Raw genomic sequence first — 20,735 nt, 5'->3', positions numbered from 1 at the left:
TGCTGAAGCCTGATAATGACACATTTATTTGAATCAGGTGTGTTGGGAGCAGGGGAAACGCCTAAAACATTCAAGACAGTGGCTCCTCAGGACTGAGAAACCCTGTTGTAAATAAACAAAAGTTGTGTTTTTCAAAATGCTTTTGCCGTGTCCTTGAAGAAAATAATAAAAATGTTAGCTGGATTCACCTCCTCTTTGTTTAGATCCTTTCATATGGCCTTTGCCTTCCCTGCCTTATTGGCTCATTGCTACAGTTGAACCTCATATTTAAGCTTACTTGTGTAAGTGGACTGAACTGAACACTGTTCTGGTGCAAAAACCCTTACCCTAAAAAACACAGGAATATACAGTATATAGGCTGTATTTTTAAAAGAAGTTTCCAGAATAGCATATGTATTTACGTACAGAAAGAATATAAACAATAATAATAATAATGCATTATAGAATATGCGTGTATTATACATTATACGTGTACTTTCTGTGGCTTTGTCTTGAGCGACATTCAAGTGAGGTTCCTGATGACGTCAATAAATACATTTCGATGTACATAACTTTGGTTGTTTTGGATGGTCGTGGTTTTGACAATAGCCTTTAGTGTTCATATAATGGAATGACAGATGACAAATGTACATTCAATGTTTTATTACTGATAAAAGAGCACATATCCAAAACAACTTTAATTTCAAGACAGGTGACCAGTAAAGCAGAAAAAGAAGCAAAACTAAAAGGATAACATTGTCAACACCAGTTATTCCAAAGTGGAGGACTCTCACAACCCGAGGTTAAAATAACTATTACCCTCAAGAGGTGTTTTTAAGATGAAATACAAATAATTTATATTACTTCTCGAGTGACATTTATATGAAACATGTTTAGCAGCTAGATTTTTCAATATAAGCCTTGAGGTGAGAGCTGCTGTCATTGCCTCAGTTTAATGCACAAATTATGAAAGATAATCAAGATATATGTGAACACGAGGACAGACAATGAGCATAGGTATCTATTCTGTCAGTGATCAGAGACCAATGTGATAAATGCACTGCTAACTGACGGAAAATCACCAAGAAAAACCCTGCTCTTCCTGCAGATAAGTTTATGTCACTGTTGGGCTTCATAAAATGTCTCCATAAAGGGAATGGAATCATGGAGAAAACCAGCGCAACATCTGGGTAACATGACATAATACATAAACGATGTCCAACTGTCTGTCCACTTCTGATATCTACTTATAAAAATACATTTGACAATTTAGACCTCTCAAACGCATCTCACTCATCACAGACAAAAGCTTGGATTGTAATTTTGCCAACAGTTCTCTATATTTCTAGTGTCCTCCGCCTGATTCTGCAGATATTGCACTCTTTGTTACATACGTATACATATATTTCTTTTTTTACAGTTTTGTCGTTACATTTTCCCTAAGTGTAGGATTCTGGTAACTGGTAACACATCCACATCTCTTAGTACAACAGCATGTGTGTTATTAGTGCTGCAAGATCACCAGGTGAAATTCACTTCCTTACTGAAACACATTCAGTATATTGATAAATTAGTGAAATCCAAACGTGGCAATAGTGTTGTTGTTGTTTCTGGCCTGCTTGCTGATTATAACCATAACTGTTTTGTGTAATGGATAAACAAATGAATTACAAAAGCAGTATCCATTATCTGTAAAATTACACAGCCTCTCTCTTCTGGTGACGATAGTATGAAAAAGGTCCATCTCGTGAAGGATAACTTGCACTCTGGTTTTTTTATAAAAGACACAAGCTGTTAAGGAAACTTCAAACCCTGATAAGAGGGTGGAATAAAGAAATAAGTACATTTCTATTCATAATGATCAAACACACAGCGTTTTTCTATATAGATGCATTCGTCTTCCTTCTTAAAGGAAAAAAAAAGTCTGTTTCACTCATCTGAATTGCCAAATCTCTTCTGACTGTAATGATGGATGTTTGGGACAGGAGCGCTGTAGAAAGCTGGAAAGACCGACTGTAATGAAAACATCAGAATTCCGCTTGCTTTCCTTTTTTTTTCGATGCGACGACATGATACAGAGCAAATGTGGGGGCTTTTAGAGCTTGAATAGGCAAATCGCAGAAGATAAAAATGAAACCTATATAAGAAATATATTTAATGCACCTGTGACACACCAAGTTGTTTATTTGCTTGAACATTGCAAGCTCACCGTTGCAGAGATTAGTTTACTGTTGAGTCAGTACAAAGCAATCCAAGCTGTGAAGGTTGGATACTTAATCATGTCTGCACACTTTTTGTATTTACATCATAAAATAACTTCTGATTCTTTCATCTATAATTACAGCATCACCACTTCATTACACTGTTCTCGTTATCCGACTCAGAAGCTGAATACACAGGAAATAATTAGCATTAAAATATATGTCCAACTAAGACAAACTGGAGCATTATAACAGTAATATCATTGCTTTTAATTAGGATAAAAGGACACCACTTGTCCCGATGATCACTTGGTATTAACATAAGGTGCTTATATGAAATATAAGTGTAATGGAGCCTTGTATAATTTGTCAAGCCAATTAGTGTACGATGCAACAAAAATAAATATCTGCGTAACTCTGAGACAAAAAACCATGACAACCAATCGACGTGTACACCTTCACGTCACAAATACAGAGACCTATATACACATTGCAACACTGCAACTGCTGTTTGTTTAAATTAGATTCAAATGAGGTGAAGGGCACTGTGACTCAGTGAGCCCACCCTCAGCGCCACCTCCAAACACATTCTATATACAAATAACATTGCAGCCATTTTGTAAACCCCCCGATGCCATGTTGTGTTACAGAGTGCAGAGTTGCCTTCTCAAATTGAATTTTAAGTAGGCCGAGTGGTAAGTGTGATACCATGCAATTGTGTACCTAATTGTCCCAAATTACTCCACAAACAAAGCCACACACACACCTCTCATAATAGAGATAAACACAACCAAGCTACAATTTCTGCAAAACTCCATTCGCAGTTATAAAAACATTGCTTTTTTGTCAGCTGTTTCCACCGGCATTGGTCTGTGAAGAAGATGAGAAGAAGCCGACCTGTCGAGTTCCGTCTCCGCATTAGAGAAAGAAGGATACCACGATCCATATTGAAACTAACAGGCAATAAATCGTGGTGTTTGCAATACATGATGTGTAGCAATTATGTGCCACATTAAAACCCCTGAGCTGCACTGACCACAAAGGGGTTCAGCAAGTCTACTCTCTCCATGTTGGCACCAAACATTCCACCACGGCAGGCTTTTCAGTGCAAACATGGAGGTCACGACTGCTTTACGCCGTGTACTTTACGTACCAGACACCTCCCTGGTTTTGATTTACCAGGTTGGCATCATGTCTGGGAACCAGACCCGACCCAAGTGCTTTGAAACCTCCCAGTGAATCTCATCCAGGGAGTATTTGTGATCAGGAATCAACACCTCCTCCATGATGGAGAGCTGGGACAGCCTTCTGCCGCACATTTTGACAAACTCCACAAACGCGCTGCAGGAAACTTCGCACTCGCCCAGACCAATGGCTGACAGTTGGGTGCAGTGCTTTGCGATGCGGATCAGCTCCTCATCCAGAGGACGCAGGCCATTGGCACACACCACCAGCTCCACCAGACGGGGACAGTGGAGCCCAACACGGCCCAAAACCTCCTTACTGACCGAGCGGCCAAAGTAGAGGTGCGTTACAGGTATCTCGTCGTTAAAGAAAGGACCAAACTCGTCTTCATAGAGGAAGAAATACATGACCAGGTTGACTTTGGGCGAGTGCCGCACCATGGCATCCCAGCTGCTTTTTTTGATGGTGTGGAAATGCTGGCCAGGGTTCTCGCTCACCACATCGATGCGCAAGTGTTCCAGGTGGACATGTTTCTCTGAGGAGAGGGCCAGCAGAAGTTCGTCACTCAGGAGGTGGTAGTTCAGTGCTAGCTCCCTCAGCCCATGACACTGATCTGCAACACACAGGATTCCTACAAATACAAACAGATTGTGGTTTGAAAACTAAGTCAAATTCAGTTCTTGGTCAACAAGGGAGGCACTTTAGAATCAGTACTAGGAAAGCAACAATAGCTAACTCATAAAATACAGGTTGCTCTTGGTTGTTTACAAACATTGCGGATGCGCGCGCAGCACGGGTGCAGAAAGACACCACTCAGCGTCTAAGTAGCAGTGTTCCCGTGAAGTTAGTCGGCTCTTATGTACGATTCAGACGACTAAAAAAAACAGGAGATGATTTCCTCGTACTACGCCAGCTTGTCGCCTAGCGATAAAGCAAGTTATGCTTGGAAATTCACCTTGGTGAATGGGATACAGCTTGATGACACATATGCTTTAGGCGCTGGTGAGTGGATTAATGACGAGACGAAGTGGCCCCGTCTGCAGTGGCCCGATATCCACTCACACCTAATCGACAGTCTTTAAAGCGGAACTAGACCGGAAGTTCCTATTATCGCTGTTTTTTTTGGTGTGTATCTGCGTCATTACCTTGTTTATGAAGCCCTGACGGTCCGAAACAAACAGTTCAGCCACTGCTGAGAACGTTGTGTTTTATTGTAATCTCGGGGCTCAACGAGATCACTGAAAATCCCGTAATAGTTACGTAAACAGCGGTTCTCCTGAACAACCGATCGTCCTGCTCCGGGCACTAGTCCGGGCACATCAGATTGCGTACATTGAATCGCAGAAGAAGAATAACGTCCGTTGTGGAGGTGTTTCACGAGCAATAGTGTCTTCTGACTCTGGGTCTGACTCAGGTTTAAAGTCATAAATGGGACTGAGGCGGGGAGTCGTGAAGAAGCTATTTTTAAACACTGTTAAAACAATGTTTTGATAATGAGGAGCAGTGCATCCACCGTTCCAGAGGGGGGCGCTGCGCTTCTGAGAACGGATGTGCTGGATAGTACTGGCCAATCACAATACTCTGTCTTCTGGGGGTGAAAGTTCACTCTGAAACATCGCGGCTGAAAAACACTGTCAGAAAAGAGGATTTCTATCGGCTCGTACATTAGCTTCTAAGCTAATGTACTTGACTTAACTCAACTTGACTTAAAGCTGAGCTTAATTATGCTGTTGCTTTCAAACATCGTTTGTCATGCATAGTAATAATTACTTCATTCACGTTAGCTTGTTACCTGATGCCAAAAATGAACGTAACGTTAACTGATATGGAGTGAGCACGGCAAATTCTTGCGTCTTCTATCATTTGCTTGTTCCAGTCGCTCCTCCTGATGTCTCGCAACCAAAGACGTCTCCGGTTAGCCTTGAAAGGGGTGCAACTCGGTATCCGGTGAAACTTCAGGCTTTTGTCTTGTTTGTTAAAACGATTAGTGCAACCGACAGCACAATAAGACATGTTGTATAGTTGCTCACATTAGCGCTTTCTGCACCCGACATGCGCAGTAGGGAGAAGGTGACGCGCGCGTGACGTAGGCTGCCAAGGGGTCTATAGTGCAGTGCCTGCCAGTTCACCACATGACATAACGACACTGAATGTGGGCAGACAAATAGTGATAGTGATAGTGTTTTAAAGGGCCAGGGAATGGGAAAATACTTTCGACCTTGTCACTTAAAAATTGGAAATGAAAATAACATGACTAAAAAGTGCAACCAAGACATAAAATCAGGAAAGACATCATGACAAAGCTGCCTCTTCTGTACTTGAACATTAAACCAAAGACGCCCATGTCTTCACTCAATCTGTACCTGCTGGAGAAACATGTGGGCAGCTGCTCATCTTCAGCAATTTCAGGGTGTCACTGTTGTTCGCCACCAGCACCTTCAGAGACGGGTCGTCGACTGGTGTGTCATCAATCTTCAGTGAAGACAGTGACTTGGAGTTGACAAACACCACAGTCAGAGCCGAGATGAAATGAGACTGTGAAATGGAAAAGATGACATGAATAATTAAAAAGCTTTCAGATAAAGGCGACACATTTTCTAATAATAAAAAAAAAAAAAGATGGCAACCAGGTGTCAGCATTAGGAGGTAGAAGTTGTTTCAATTTGAAATTGAGATGAAGATGTTCGCATTTATGCAGTTTTATATTTAAATAATGCAGAAAAGGTTTTTATAATGTAAAGCATGCATATTTTTTACTAGCATTCTATTGTGCAGATGATTCTACTTTCATTCTAATAACAAACAACAACAACAAATAATAACAAATAAGTGGCTTTCACTGTTTAGCCAAAGTATCAAAACAAATAATAGGTTTCAATGTAATGGCTGATTGCTGTGTTATTAATAATAGATAGATAGATAGATAGATAGATAGATAGATAGATAGATAGATAGATAGATAGATAGATAGATAGATAGATAGATAGATAGATAGATAGATAGATAGATAGATAGATAGATAGATAGATAGATAGATAGATCCTTTAATAATCCTTACAGGAAATTACAGTGTCACAGCAGCTTCAAGACAGACATAACACCACACATTTCCTCACAGCATACATACTTAAAGCGCAGACTTTAAGTTTCATAATGGTGTTATGATAATGCTTTAAGTCAGAATCTTACTCATTTATTTGCGAGAAATGTGAGATTGCAAAGCACACTAAGGCTGCAACTAACGATTATTTTTGGTGTCGACTAATCTATCGATTATTTCTTCGATTAGTTGACTAATCACGATTAACTTTGTTAGAATCCATTCGGGACTTCTGTTTAACCTACATACAGTGGACTCACGCGTGTGTTTTAATTACACAACATTTATCACAGTGGGTTAGGGTTAGTAGTGTGCTACCATGGAATGAGCATTTAACGTGTTTCGCTGGTTTATTTTCAGTGAAATGTTCCCAAACTTTGGAAACTTAAGGTTGGAGTTTACGAGCCTCTTCGTCTGTTACCAACAATAACACGACGCATCGACGCTTGAATTTTATCGTCTACGATATTTTTGTTCTAATTGTTCCAGCCCTAAAGCACACCACAAGCGACAAAAAAAGGTATACAAAAGTAACATGTCCTTATGAAGTTGTGGAACTAAATGATCCTGCATGAGAACAGACACTGCTATTCAGCCCTATCCTATGATAAGATGAGATCACAAACGTGTGGTCAGCCAAAAGGGAATTAGCTGTGTGCAATCGAATATGCATGTACACTATAAAACAATCCCTTTGACTTTCTGTACAATCTGGACACGATGAAAACACAGACATCTTGAGTTTGTATAATCATACCTTTTGAACCTCCATAAAACTTGGCCTGGCAGTGGAGATAAGCCCCAAGGTCTTCAATGAGCAATTCACCAACTGGGAAAGAATGTCACATGCAGCCTCTGCAGACTCAGTACTACTGTCCACCTGGCAAGCACAAACAAAGATGGAATATTGCGTGACGTACATGAAAACAAGGCCAAGATCAACAACAATCCTTGTGTTACACATTTCTGCACAGACACAACATCTTTTGCTCCCTCACCTTGAAACTGACGTACTGCAGGTGGTTAGAGTGCCTCTTTATGATCTGCTTGATGAGGTCTGGATGTGTGGCTTTCAAGTAAGAGCTGGCTGGCTGGTTAAGCTCAAACTCAAAGCATCTCCACAGCTCCGGCATGTGGAAAGCCTGGTTCCACCCGCGACATACCTGAGAGGCGTAAGCCCGGTCCAGTAATAGAAGGTACTGGAAGACGTGGAGCAGGAGCTCCTGAGGCAACAGTGACCAGTCATGGTCTGGTGACATTGTAGCCTCCACAGCTTGTGGATCCTCGCCCACCTGCTTCCGAACCTTCTTGCGCGCCTCTGGTGGACTCCTACTAGAGGAGCCGTTGCTGACCTCCTCACATCCTTTGATCCGCTTCATACTAAAACACATAAATAAACCAGCTTAGCAAGACACATCAATGATTGATTATTGAATGATTGAATGGTGATTAGTGCTGATGTGAAACATTATCCAACAGTCATTTTGTTTCACGCTCCTCGCTTCAACACCAGTCCTTTTAATGAGCATATACAGTATGCACCTCACATAGATATGCAACCAAGCATTGATTATGTCGCTTGATTGATTCAAACCTTAGATTGTTAGATCTTGGACTACGCAGTCACACCACATTTCTCAAATGTGTAGTTTATGGAGAATGTGCAGCTTTCTTTACACATTTTCCCCACAACATTAACAGCAAATAGTGTGCCCTTTAATATTATTATCTTTATCGTCTAGTTCACATATATCAAAGTCAAGGCCCGGTGGCCAGATGTGGCACGCCACGTCATTTTATTCCGGCCCGCAAGTGATTAATTGGTCTTAAGAATCTATGTTAAAATACATATTATATGCTGCTTTAAGGCGTGCGTTGACCATAAACTACATTTCCCACAATGCATGGTGATTGCGTTACCCGCGGAGTGACGGCATCACCATTGCGGACCGGGCTACATCATATATAATGCATCATATTTGTAACTTGAAAAAGTAATACATACAGAAAGTTATTTAGCAATATGTTATGGAGTAGTTACCTATATTTTACATTAAATTTGGTTACATTTAGTGATTATAATTTAGTTTATTCTCTATGATAGTTACATCTGGCCCTTTGAGGGTAACAATTATGCTGATGTGGCCCTCGGTGACAAGCAAATGTACAAGTGCCATGCAAAGTCTTTAATTTAATGTGTGTTGAGTAAAATGTGGCATGTTGGGAGTAAACCAATAACTAAATGAATGCATTGAGGTTCTACGTCACACAAATACTAGCACGAGCATCAATCTACCTTGATTGCCCTTGTCAATACTACATATATATTTCATGTGGATATGTTGATATGATGATACATTATCGTTATATTAAAGAGCCCTATACGACACTGTCTTGTTTTAGTCTGGTAAATCATGACATTACTGTCCATGTAAACATAATAATTTCTCCGATTGAAACACTAAAGACCCCAGACGTCTGTACAGCATTTCCACGCATAACACAGAGCAGCATGGTAGAATGCCAACGGTGTGGGTGCATCCGCACATTTTCCGTGTTTTTCCACTCATTTATGCAAGTTTACATTTACCAATGTCCAGACGTGGGTTGCCCATATAATGCGATTAGAGAAAATAGGTTGCCTAGCTGCAACAGTGCTCTTTGTAACTGACAGGAAATCGTTTACATTCAATGACACTGACGCAGTAACTAAACATAGCTGTTAGCTTACGTTGCTTAGTAAGCAAACTCGCGGTAGAATTAAAAACTGCCTTCGCGTCATATCAAATGCTTTAAATACACAATAAATTACAGCTCGTTTTCTTCCTGTGCTACTATGAGTTTACCACAACACATCCAAACAGCATACCTGGTTGTTTACACCCAGCTAGCTGACTAGCTGTTAGCAGGAAAATCCGACTACTTGCAGACGTAACGCTTCAGCCCGGGCCCACGCAGGAAAAGCTCATTCGCATCAACCAGATAACATGCATCGGAGCACAACGACCGAGCCGTGAGACTTAAAAGAGGACGGAGAGGGTGTTTATCGTGGAAGAAACGGCCGTTCTCTTGGCACCTCCGCCCGGTTGACCTACTTCAGACGGTGGAGTAATGGCACCGCTGCATCTGAAATGGCGAAATGTTGTTGTGACTGTTTGCGGTGCATCATGGGAAATGCAATGCAAAATGGCTGTTTGGTAAAGATCGCCTCTCTCCGCCTGACTCATAACTCATTAACATTTAGGTTTAATAATTTGATTTAAATAATGTGAGAAAATAATGAGACATACTTGTCATTTTAACACAACCCAAGGAGATACAACAGAACGTTTTTTGCACTCTATATGGCTTATTTTTTTGCACACGCACACATTAGTGATAGTGAATTTGTCCCCTGCATTTAACATCCTTACTACACACCAGTTGTGAAAACACACCCTTTATCTATGAAAATAAAACACTGAACTCAAGAGTAGCAACTTGGTAATAAAGGCTATTTAAATGTTATCGCTATGTACAATATTAGAAAAATCAAGCACCATTTTGGTCCGGGTACTAAAGTATAATCCGTTTTTTACCCGGACCCATTTTCCACTTGCTTCCTTGAACAGATTACTTTGGAAAAAGTAAGTTTTTGTTTTACAAAATGTGCAATTTTCACTAAATAAAACTAAAACAGAGTTACAATTTCGTTATGTACATGTTATAATTTCAGGTGTATATTAATTTAGTAAGGGTTACATTACAAAATTAAATGGACTGTACACAAAGAAGCGGCACTGGGTGGGACTTACCGTATGTGGTTCTTTCATCCAATATTCTAATGTGATATTATATTAGCTGTACAGTGGTTTTCAGTGTCTTCAGATTCATTACAACCCCTAATATTTACAGAAACATTGTATTAAGTTAAGTGCTTAAGTTTGATTTTGATATTAAAGGCTAACAGGTGGCCACTCGTCAAAAATCACACAGCATATACTTTGTGAAACAGAGAACCTGGTTTATTACCATTCAACTCCATCCACCACAGATAATACAGAGCAGATTCACAAGTATTAAGCTTTTTTATATAACAGCAGCTGTTTGTTTTTTTTCATACTCTGTTTCCCTGACCCTCCCCAACCCCCTGCTTCCAACTCGGGGGGGGAAACCATTACAGGTGCACAATTTGTATTTGGTGTGAAGACTGGTCCCTCCAATCATTCAGCTGTGATCAGTCTTACTGTGAGGTTTTTTGTATTACCATATGATTTGGTGCTTCTTTTTTTTTTCTTTTAAACAGAGCTGGAAATAAGATTTACATCCGCTATCATTCATTGCAGGTGCCAGGCTCCTCCTTCTCATTTCAACACAACAAAAGAAATGTGACATTTAGAGGAGGGGGGAAATTACAACTCTCTACTGTATAAAAATGTACAGTGGCTTTATTGACATACATTCCATAGGTTAAACAGCTGCAAAATAGGAGGCACACCCAGTATTGCACTTCATTAAAAGTTCTGGCTCAAAACATAACCCAGAATATCAAACAAAACTGAAGTGAAGAGTAGCAACTTCGTAATACAGCTATTTTGAATAGTATCGTTATATACAAGATTAGATAAATCGTACACTATATTCTGCCCAAACATTATTTTAACAGTCTTTTTCCACCGACTTTTTTTTTTTGTCCGTTTATCAATGATGCACTTGACAGTGGAGAATACTGTACAAGATTATGAAAAAAGGTTTACATACAACATTTTAAATTTATAGTTAGGAAGCTGGAAATAGGGCCTGTTCCTTTTTTATACTTACGCTGATCCACAGTTGCCTTTAAGCAAATTAATTTTCAATGTTTAATCTTGTACTGTTACACTTCTGAAGGTGTGCAACGTCTATAGAAGCCGAGGGAATACAACGGCCGCATGCAAACACGTCACAAGGTATTTTCTTTTCTTTTTTTTAATCTTCTTTTTTAAATTATATTGTTCTTTTTTTCCCCCCACATTCAGGTCACTCTGAATCCAAAAGGAGCCAAGTGCATCTTTGCAGCAGGGCCGGGTTACTGATGTAGGTAGAAGAGCAGACCTGAGGACTCTTGGCATAGAGCAGAAACCTGGTCCAGTGTCCAGGAGACTTGACAGAGCAAGAGCCAAGCTTCACGGCTGAGCTTCTGCAGCTGCAGCCAGAGATCACAGTAGAAAACTGGTTTTCAGTAAAGGTCTCATGTTGTTTAGAAGGTGTGGGCATTCCTACACACTCCACAGCCCAAGGCAAACTCCTCCCCTGTTGGTGGGTGAACCACATGCAAAGGGCATTCAGTACCTTCCAGCTGCTTCCCTTTAGGTCCTGTAACAGAAAAGGAAAGGAAGTGCAGACAGGTCTTTGGTATTTGCAAACTGTCATTTTTAAATGGAATAATAAATGCCATTCGAAGATCGAGCGGATAGTTTTAGCAAGGTCTGTGTGCGATTGAATTAAGATTTACCAGAAGAATTAAGTCACTTGAATCATTAAGTACCTGCAGGACAGTGGGGTAGTTCCTCCTTAGGGACACTGGTCATCCTCTGGAAGTCATCGTGGCAGGCGTTGCAGAAATGTGTGGTGCCAAAGCAGAAGAAAACAGCCACAGAGCAGCAGTACCGACATTTGTACTCCAGGAAGTCTGTGCCATGTTTGGAGCACATCTGGTGATAGAAAAAAAATAAAACCTCAGTGGTAGGCTCATCTGATTTATGAGTCCATATGAGTACTGTTTTTAAAGGAATAGTTCAGCATTTGGGGAATTATACAAATTTACTGTTGGTCTAACTTTGCACAAAACCACAATGCGACATTTTTACACTTGCCTGCACACATTTTAAAAACAAGACCAAAACATATTCACGATTGAGCTGCAGAGGTTCCAGTCAGTGATTTTGTAACTTTTGGACAGAGCCACATTAGCTGTTACCCATTTCCAGTCTTTGCGCCAAGTAAAGCAAATTGACATCCCAAAATGTAATTTATTGGTCGTATAACTGGGATCTTCACAGGACTTGTATGCTGACCTGTGCTCTTGAGACATCCGAGCATGCTCCACAAATAAGCTCTCTGGGGTCGTAGTCGTCTCCCTGTCCTGCCTCTGCATCACAGCGAGCTTCTCCACCAAAGTATGCCTGGTTTCAAAAGAGACACAGTTAATTCTCTACACCCAAACAATATTTATATTAAAATAGTGTGTATAGTACCTTCTTGCACTTGTAGCAGACATAGTATGCATATCGGTTCATGGCAAAGCCTGCAGGGTCATTGTGGAATCGAGCTCCTGGTGTAGTTATTGCCTCACTCTTATGCAGACCCTCATATTCCAGCCTCATCAGAGCCTTTCTCCTCACGTCCTCATAGAGCTCTTTGATAGGATCGAGTAGGTCCTTGATCACCGAGTGGTTGATTTTGTTCTGGAAGAAAAACAGTGAAACAAACAAACCGGTCCATGTTCATTGAGATTGTTCTGCTGAGACACTGTTTGTGACAAAGACGACTGTGAACAAAGAGATAGAGCTGCAACTAACGATTATTTTCGTAATCGATTAATCTGTCGATTATTTTCTCGATTAATCGATGAATCGTTTGGTCCATAAAATGTCAGGAAATATTTAAAAAAACGTTGATCAGTGTTTGTCAAAGCTGGAAATTATGATTGTCTTGTTTTGTTCACAAACCAAAATGATTCAGTTTTAATGATTTCTTTGTTTATGTGGAGCAAAGAAACCAAGAAAATATTCACACTTAAGAAGCTGAAACAATCACAAATCTTGTTTTAATAATGAAAAAAGCTTCAACCCGATTATCGATTATCAAAATAGTTGGCGATGAATCTAGTAATCGATTAATAATCGATTAATCGTTTCAGCTCTACAAAGAGGTGTAAGATAAAGTGTCACAGTAATCTGAGGCCAGTTCACTTTTAAGGCGTGGTGGAAACAGGTTTAAACCCTTTAGTTGCTAAATCCGTCTCTTCAAACAGGCTCAGGTAACATCTCACCTTACAGATTGGACACAACATGAAGCCAAACGTGATTCTTGGCCCCAACCAACGATTTTCAAGAACACGACGAGTGCACTGAAGGTGGAACACATGAGTGCAGTCAAGCTGGAGAAAGGAGAAAAAGAGTGAAATGTTAAAAGAGGGGACATTTTAATCCACAACTGAAAACCTTCTCCCTGATGGACAGTCATAATTAGAGCTACCTGTACAGCAGGGGCAGCAGAGAGGGCTTCAGTAAAGCAGATCATGCACATGTCATCTGCATCCTGTTTCAGACAGCCGGTGCTCTTGTCGCAGCCATGCAGACATGGCAGGCAGGACTCCTCGTTCTTAACTCCTCCACAGGGATGGCCACAAGTATGAGTCTTACTGCATGCTAGTTTGGCATACTCCTAGCAAAGAACAGAGAAGACAAAAAGGTAGGGCTTACACACTAGCTTTGGTACATGGACTGCTATGTTTCTTTAACAGGTATTTGTTCATCTGTGGGTTCACATGACCTCCAGAAGCATTCATAATGCTCACCATAGACTTAGATTTGAGGCAAAGTCTCAAAAGAGTGATTCAGCTCCATCGTATGTGAATCACACTCATGTTGTTAATTATTCTAGATATTATCCAACAATCTTCCCACTCAGCATTCCAAACCAAAATGTCATGCTTTGAGAAAATGCCTTACTTGAACAATAAAATCTCGTGCACCATGTTGAACTTGGCAATTTCTTTCAATCTTGATTTCATACAATTCTAATTAATAATCTAATCTAATTAATGAAAATATAACTGCAATTCCAGCGGGATCGACCTGTACTTAAAACGAAGAAACAGATTTTAGATTAAATAGAAGTGCAAAAAATTAAGTTTGTTATCGTTTTTGTGCACATGTTCATGGGGTGTGCCATTTAAATTCATAAATAACACACATACACACATACATATATATATATATGTGTCATTAATGAATCACACACACATATATACATATATATTTATATTTATTTATATACATACAAAAAAAGACGAGCAGCCGATGATTGCTCGATGCTACATACCTGGCAGTCTGGGTCAGAGCACACACTGCCCACTGCAGACAACTCTGTGCCATTCCTTGTACCACAGAACCTGCAGGCATCTGAGCTGCTGGAGGCCGGTTTACCTACATTAAAAACATTTACAAAACATTAAGATTCCTCAGACCAGGTTTCATGTGCTGAGAAATCCTTTCTATAAAATTGTTCAATTAAAGCATGCTTTTCAATTACATACTACCAACACCAAGTATCATCATTGAGATATACTGATATGTCCTGTCCCTATGTTACCTGTGTGCTCTCTGAACTCCACCATTGCCTTCATAGTCTTCGAGTCAGCCAGAGCCATGAGCCAGAAGAGTTTGGTCCTCCCACAGCCTTCATGGAGATCCACCTTTATGGCCTCCTCTTCCTCCTTGAACACCTGGAAGCAGCCAAGAAAATAAGTCTAAAACCAGGCCAGTCTATAACCCACATCCCTTCATTTCTTCTATTTATAATGTAAATATGTTTGATCGGGTGACCATCCTGAACTAACCTGTCTCTGGTGGGAGCGTGTGCGTCTGTGCAGGTGGAGGAAGCGGTCACAATCGGTGCAAAGGTTGCCACACATGTTGCACAGTATAATGGCCGCTGTCTCACCGTCGTCATGGTTGTCGCACATGGGCTGTGGATGGAAGCAGCATTATTTTTGTCTTGTATTTTTATCTTTAAAAATAGTAATAATAATATAATAATAATAATATCACTCTCACCATCTGCTTCTGCTGTCCATCTTTGCCCATCCAGCGACCAGAGGACAGCCTGTCTACATGGTCCTGGTCGAGCACGCACAGTGATGCTAAGGCCAACCACAGCTATGAGGAAGAAGAGGGAATTATATGATTTCTTAATGCTCTGTATTTTTTTTAAACATAAATAAACCTCATATATTCAAATAGACATTTATACCCTTGTGGTTGCGATGCAGCGTACAGGTGACCGATGTTCCTCCTCCATTTTAGTAAGTGCTATAATGGTCTCAGCTATTGCATTTTTGGTGACTCTGGACCAAGCGTCTGACAGGTGACCCTAAGAACAGAACATGACTCTCTTCAAAATACTTTTTTAATCACAAAAACACAATGAAGGTGCAGGCAGTTAAATGAAAATATGAGGTTGATGCCAACACTAGGAAACCTACAGCTGCCATGTCTTTGACCAGCTTTATGATTATCTCTGCAATCTGAGGAGGGGTGGAGCCTTTCATCCACCAGTGGCTCTCCCCTCTGCGAATGTAACTGGAAAAGGAAGGAACATGATGCATAAAATGTATGCAAGATTTATGCAAAAACAAATACTGTTTGCCACAAACTAAGTTAATTTGTTTCATTATGACTCAACCAAAAGTCACCTGGAGTTGAAGATCATGGGCAGTGTGACAGTGGTGACCCCTTTTCCAGCAGCCATGCCAGCTGTGCCAGAGATGGTGGTGCCTTTGGCTTTCAGCTGCACAGTGAGGGCTTTTGCGATGCAGCCCAGGAACATGTCCAAGATGCCAAGCTTGGTCCAGTCACCCTTCTCCGTGGAGTGGATGATGTCGCTGATATCGGCTGGTGGCAGAGCCTTCACCCCGATGATGCTGGCAAGTCGCACTGGTGTGACCTCTGGAAGGACGCGTCTAAGCAAAGATGTCACCTGAGAAGATCGGACAACAAAAAAACATTGTTTAAAAAAAAAACAAAACAAAAAAAAACAGAAAACCATGAGTCTGTCAGAGCTGGATCTTTGTCATATTTACAAGTGGACAGCATGCTTGATATGCACCATAATTATATTTTTTGTTGCTAATATTAAATCACCCTAAAAATATATCACAGCTATTAAACATCACCCATGTTATTAGTAGTCTATACAAACAAATTCCAATTTAAATATCACTGAAAACAGTAAATAACGTGTTGGTGAACAACATTTTTGATGCATTAGGAGTATTTGAGCATTTACAGTAATGCAATACTATGGACATTACTGCTGGCATTATCAAGCTGTTCCACTAGTTAATTAATGGACCCGAGAATACAAATAAAACTGTTGTTTATTTTGATGTGAGAGTGAATGTAAACATTAATTAATTAATTCATTCATTCATTCATATTTACAAGAAAACTCCACAGGGTATACTTAAACACATGATTAGCCCTAAGCTGTGTGTGTGTGTGTGTGTATTGTTGCTCACCTGTCTCTGCACACGTGGAGAAGCTGTGTGCAGCAGAGAAAACAGGTCTTGCATGAGTGTAAGCTGCTGAGCGAGATACTGGCGGCCTACATTGGAGCCACTTAGAGCCAGGACCATGGACAGAAGCTCAAAGCAGTAGGCGTCTGAGGAGGCGTCATCATCACTGGGCTGAGAGTTAGCGTTTTCTTTGCTGGATATGGCATGCTCCCACTCCTCCCTCACACGCGTGGCTTCCATACGAATAGCCTGGACGATGTGGGCACACACCTGGAGTACACGTCTTAGGTTAGAGGGCTGAGATTGTAAGTGCGATTGTTGAATGATTAGATGAACTGATTATTTACCTGTTTTTGCAAGTTGGTCAGTTTGCTCCTGCTGAAAATTATTCCCACCATGTGCTCTTTGAGGTCTGCATCAGATGGCGCCTATTGATAAAAAAATAGGAGAAGAGTACAGTTAGATTAAAGGGAACTAAATGCAGTATGCAAGATGACCAGGTCAGTTTAACTATTGGATTGTAGACCTTGTCTTCCCCTTCTGGCGATGAAAGCAGGTTCTTCTCCTCCTGTTCTGGAGTTGGTTCTGCATCTCCACAGATTAGCTTCCCAAAGACCTAATGTAAACAATGAAGATGTATTAGCCACATTTTAGGAACTTCAGCCATCTGCATTAAATAATATAATACCGCCCTCAAAAACAAATGTATGGTGTATGTAACAGATGATTGTGAGAGACAGACCTGTGAGGTGATGAGGCGGAAAACCCGGAGGGTCTCAGCCTCGCAGCTTTTCTGTTGGGCCATGCTGGCTGAGATCTGCCCAGGAATCTTGATACTTTCACCCTCTTTCCAACCGAGCACCTTCACCTGACGGACCCTCAGGGTGTTTTCCGGACCCTTCAGTTCCACCTTGATCACATGATGATCTCCTCCAGGGAGCTCACTTGTTACCCAGCCCATGTGACGAGAATCGAGATCAGCCTGGGATGAAAAATCATGGTGAACTTAACACAGACTCTTTAATTGTATGGAATCTATACTTTGTTTTCAATTCATCTATTGTAAAAACAAGACACGGTCCACACCTGTTTGATTCTGCAGAGGTCCTCTATTGCTTTTCCACATAGGAATGTAACTGATGTGACTTTGTTCTATGGTTGGAAGAATAAACATGAGAAAATGCATATATATATATAGATGCACCATCTTCTTCAAATCTGCTGTGACCACACATTTCAATCTTCCACATCTATGCTGCCTCACCCCAATGTCTCTGGAGTTGTCCACATGTACAGACACGTTGGAGGCATTTATGCCTTTCACACAGCTGATGGTGATGCTCTTGGTTTTGTTCTTGTCCTCATCTCCAGATTCCCAGAAGGTTTCTGTGGAGCCATCCGTCAGGCTGCCAATCATGGCAGGACGACTGGAGGTCTTAATGTCAACCACGCTGGTCAAATCCTTCAGACAGGTCACCAGGCAAAGATCCTATCATCACAAACGCACACACAGGTCAACACAGAAAACCACTGGCAGTTTGATATGTTGTACGATTGGGTAAACAGGTAAGAATGTGGTTGTTGTCTTACCTGGTTCATTGCTTCGTAGCCTGACTGGACACTGATGTTAAAGCTCTCCTCACTGTCTCCATCATCCGACTTGGACAAAATATTGTTGATGTGATGGAAAACGTTGCTCTGGTGGAGGAACTGGTGGTCCGACTGCTTAAACTTGAGACTCCAACACCTATAAAAACAAGTCATGCATATTTTTTGCTACAAAACACAAATTACATACAAAACTGGAAAAAATACAATAACCCTATTAAACTATCATATTTCAACTGAGAAGTGTTACCTAAGTGCCATCTGCTGAAGTGAGCTGCCACTAGGAAGTGACATCATGAGGTCAGAAATGGTCTGGAGGAGGCGGTGGAAAGTGTGAGGGAGAGGATGAGCTGCCTCCCCAGCAATAACAATATCTGACAGAGGGTGTTCACAGACACCAAGGTCTCTTTCCTGGGGGAACACAGCACAAATTCATAATCAGAAGCTGAAGAACACAGCAATCACACTTTCCCAACTTATTCCATTCAGTACCTGTTCCACAATTTCTTTGTTTCCCTTGTTCTCATCATCTTCCTCATCCTCTGGTTCAAAGGGCGATGGGGTGAGAGATGCTACAAAATGCCAGAGGATGTCGTGCAGTGATGTGGTCTGGATTACGTTGCACAGTAGCCAATTGAAAGCCTGTTAGAGTAAATCACACCAGTTGGTCTTATGTTACACAGATGCGAGACTTGAGTAAAATTAAAATGCTAATTCAGTACATAAACATAACTGGTTCCTTCATAAAACACAGCCAAGTAATTGCTTATAACCCTGAGCCACAGTTGTACAATAAACAGTAATTAAACCATAGTTAAACTCTAAGACTGAGACAGATATTGCCACCCTCATAGTTTTACCTCCATGGCAAAGACTCGACAGGCGGACTTTCTCAGTGCATGCTTCATGGCCACCTCCAGGCCTTCCAGATCATGGTGTTGGATAACAAAAGCCAAGACAGGCCACTGGAAGTTCCTCTCCCCTTTACTGAGGGAGCCGTGTGCCGAGATGAGCCGAGAGAGCTCTGGAGACGGGTGCCTCAACAAGGAAGAGCCCACTTCTGAGTGAGAGGCAGAGAAAGTGAATGTAGCTAATAACACTGTATCACATTTAACCCCCAGAGTCACTTATTTCTTAAAAGCTGCGTGTAATTACCTGCATCGCCACTATGGACCCTGCGTCTGGGCACAGCCTTGATTCGGGCTGGAGAGGGCGAGTGTTGCTTATCATACTCGGAGGCAACGACCGAGTAAGACCTTTGAAACACCGTCCGCTTGGTCGTGTCGCTGTCTGTGATTGGACTAGTCTCCAGACTAATAGAGAGCCAATAAAGATAAACACAAAGAACTACTGTGAAACCTCAAAATAAATGGCTAAGAAAATATCAAAACCCACTCATCAATGTATTAGAGTATTTAAACAACCATATATATTAAAAAAAATGCACCCTTATATTGATCAGCACATTTTAGTGCTATGAGAAAATTGCTATGGATTGCTAGGAATGTAGAGTTACCCACATTAATGAAGAAAGATCAGTGTAGGAAGTAGTATGAATAAGATGTTTCACCTAGGAGGCATTGATTTCATGTTGCTCTCTGGTTCCTCAAACACATTGGGGCAGGCATCAGGGGTGACTGAAATGTAGGGCGCAGGAACAGATGTGGAACGCAAATACCTCATCTCATCTTGGAAGAGGTTATCATCTTGGTATGCCCCAAAGTTCTCTGTGTGCTGTCTGCGAAATGAAAAGAGATTGACTCAAACTTATTACACAATCACTATATACGAGTGTTATAATCATATCATATCTTGTGGCTCTTAAATGTGGCTATTATTCACGTACCTAGCTAGTGTCTGCAGGTAGAGGCAGCCCATTTTGTTTGGGAGTTCATCCGACACGCCTTCCTTGAGGCTAGGGAGCAGCTGGGAATGCAAGGGCCGGGGAGGGTGGTGGCAGAGCATGCTGGGCTCGGCAGCACTGCTGAGGGACAGCAGGAACAAAGCATTTGCCCTGATCACCTGGTGGGCCTCCATTGTGGGAAGGGCTCTTGGTGTCTTCACTTGAAGGGGTTTTTTCCTCGACTGCTTTACCTAGCAAAGACCATACAGATTGAGTTTGATTCCAAGCGTTTCAGTTAAAAGGGGGTAGAAAATTAAAATGCAGCAGAAGTACCTTTTCCCTGGCAGCAGTCTGCTTTTCTCGTAGGTATTTTTCCCGACAGCGATCGCAGACCAGGTACCAGGTGCTGCCTCCTATGCCTCCGTCGCCACAGTTCCCAGCCCAACCACCGCAGAAGTGGCCAATACTGTTGTAGCCCTGGCCTCCAGCATAGCGTCCACACCCTGCCAAAGTACAAGGTGAAGATGTTAAAAGCACAGAAATTAAGTGAAAAAAATT

At 41.3% G+C, this 20,735-nt stretch overlaps 2 protein-coding genes across 2 annotated transcripts in view; both read right to left on the bottom strand.

Annotated features, from left to right (window-relative positions):
* Nucleotides 1-662: 662 nt before the first annotated feature.
* fbxl3a (F-box and leucine-rich repeat protein 3a) lies at nt 663-9,557 on the bottom strand. The gene is made up of 5 exons (XM_083889164.1): nt 9,335-9,557; nt 7,464-7,845; nt 7,223-7,345; nt 5,729-5,900; nt 663-3,996 (listed from the first exon to the last, which is right to left on the bottom strand). Exons 2-5 carry the CDS (start codon nt 7,842-7,844, stop codon nt 3,356-3,358), a joined length of 1,317 nt encoding a protein of 438 aa, XP_083745290.1. The 5' UTR covers nt 7,845; nt 9,335-9,557; the 3' UTR covers nt 663-3,355.
* A 998-nt stretch (nt 9,558-10,555) lies between these two features.
* Nucleotides 10,556-20,735, bottom strand: part of mycbp2 (MYC binding protein 2) — a 53,507-nt gene continuing 43,327 nt past the window's right edge. Inside the window, exons 56-82 of the mRNA XM_083890073.1 lie at nt 20,511-20,680; nt 20,181-20,428; nt 19,905-20,072; nt 19,490-19,647; nt 19,195-19,394; nt 18,827-18,976; nt 18,585-18,745; nt 18,317-18,473; nt 17,991-18,215; nt 17,813-17,878; nt 17,469-17,708; nt 17,253-17,342; nt 17,074-17,154; nt 16,730-16,996; nt 15,905-16,188; nt 15,695-15,791; nt 15,463-15,582; nt 15,267-15,368; nt 15,050-15,178; nt 14,803-14,935; nt 14,533-14,636; nt 13,684-13,872; nt 13,478-13,585; nt 12,681-12,890; nt 12,501-12,608; nt 11,972-12,137; nt 10,556-11,799 (exon numbers count right to left, since the gene is read on the bottom strand). Coding sequence (XP_083746199.1) covers nt 11,684-11,799; nt 11,972-12,137; nt 12,501-12,608; nt 12,681-12,890; nt 13,478-13,585; nt 13,684-13,872; nt 14,533-14,636; nt 14,803-14,935; nt 15,050-15,178; nt 15,267-15,368; nt 15,463-15,582; nt 15,695-15,791; nt 15,905-16,188; nt 16,730-16,996; nt 17,074-17,154; nt 17,253-17,342; nt 17,469-17,708; nt 17,813-17,878; nt 17,991-18,215; nt 18,317-18,473; nt 18,585-18,745; nt 18,827-18,976; nt 19,195-19,394; nt 19,490-19,647; nt 19,905-20,072; nt 20,181-20,428; nt 20,511-20,680 — 4,247 coding nt within the window. The 3' untranslated portion in view covers nt 10,556-11,683. The remainder of the gene's footprint in view (nt 11,800-11,971; nt 12,138-12,500; nt 12,609-12,680; nt 12,891-13,477; nt 13,586-13,683; nt 13,873-14,532; nt 14,637-14,802; nt 14,936-15,049; nt 15,179-15,266; nt 15,369-15,462; nt 15,583-15,694; nt 15,792-15,904; nt 16,189-16,729; nt 16,997-17,073; nt 17,155-17,252; nt 17,343-17,468; nt 17,709-17,812; nt 17,879-17,990; nt 18,216-18,316; nt 18,474-18,584; nt 18,746-18,826; nt 18,977-19,194; nt 19,395-19,489; nt 19,648-19,904; nt 20,073-20,180; nt 20,429-20,510; nt 20,681-20,735) is intronic.

Source organism: Microchirus variegatus, assembly GCF_963457635.1.
Source record: "Microchirus variegatus genome assembly, chromosome: 5".
In the NCBI taxonomy this organism is placed as follows: domain Eukaryota; kingdom Metazoa; phylum Chordata; class Actinopteri; order Pleuronectiformes; family Soleidae; genus Microchirus; species Microchirus variegatus.
Note: the sequence above shows the minus strand (reverse complement) of the source record. Positions and strands in the feature narration are given on the sequence as shown.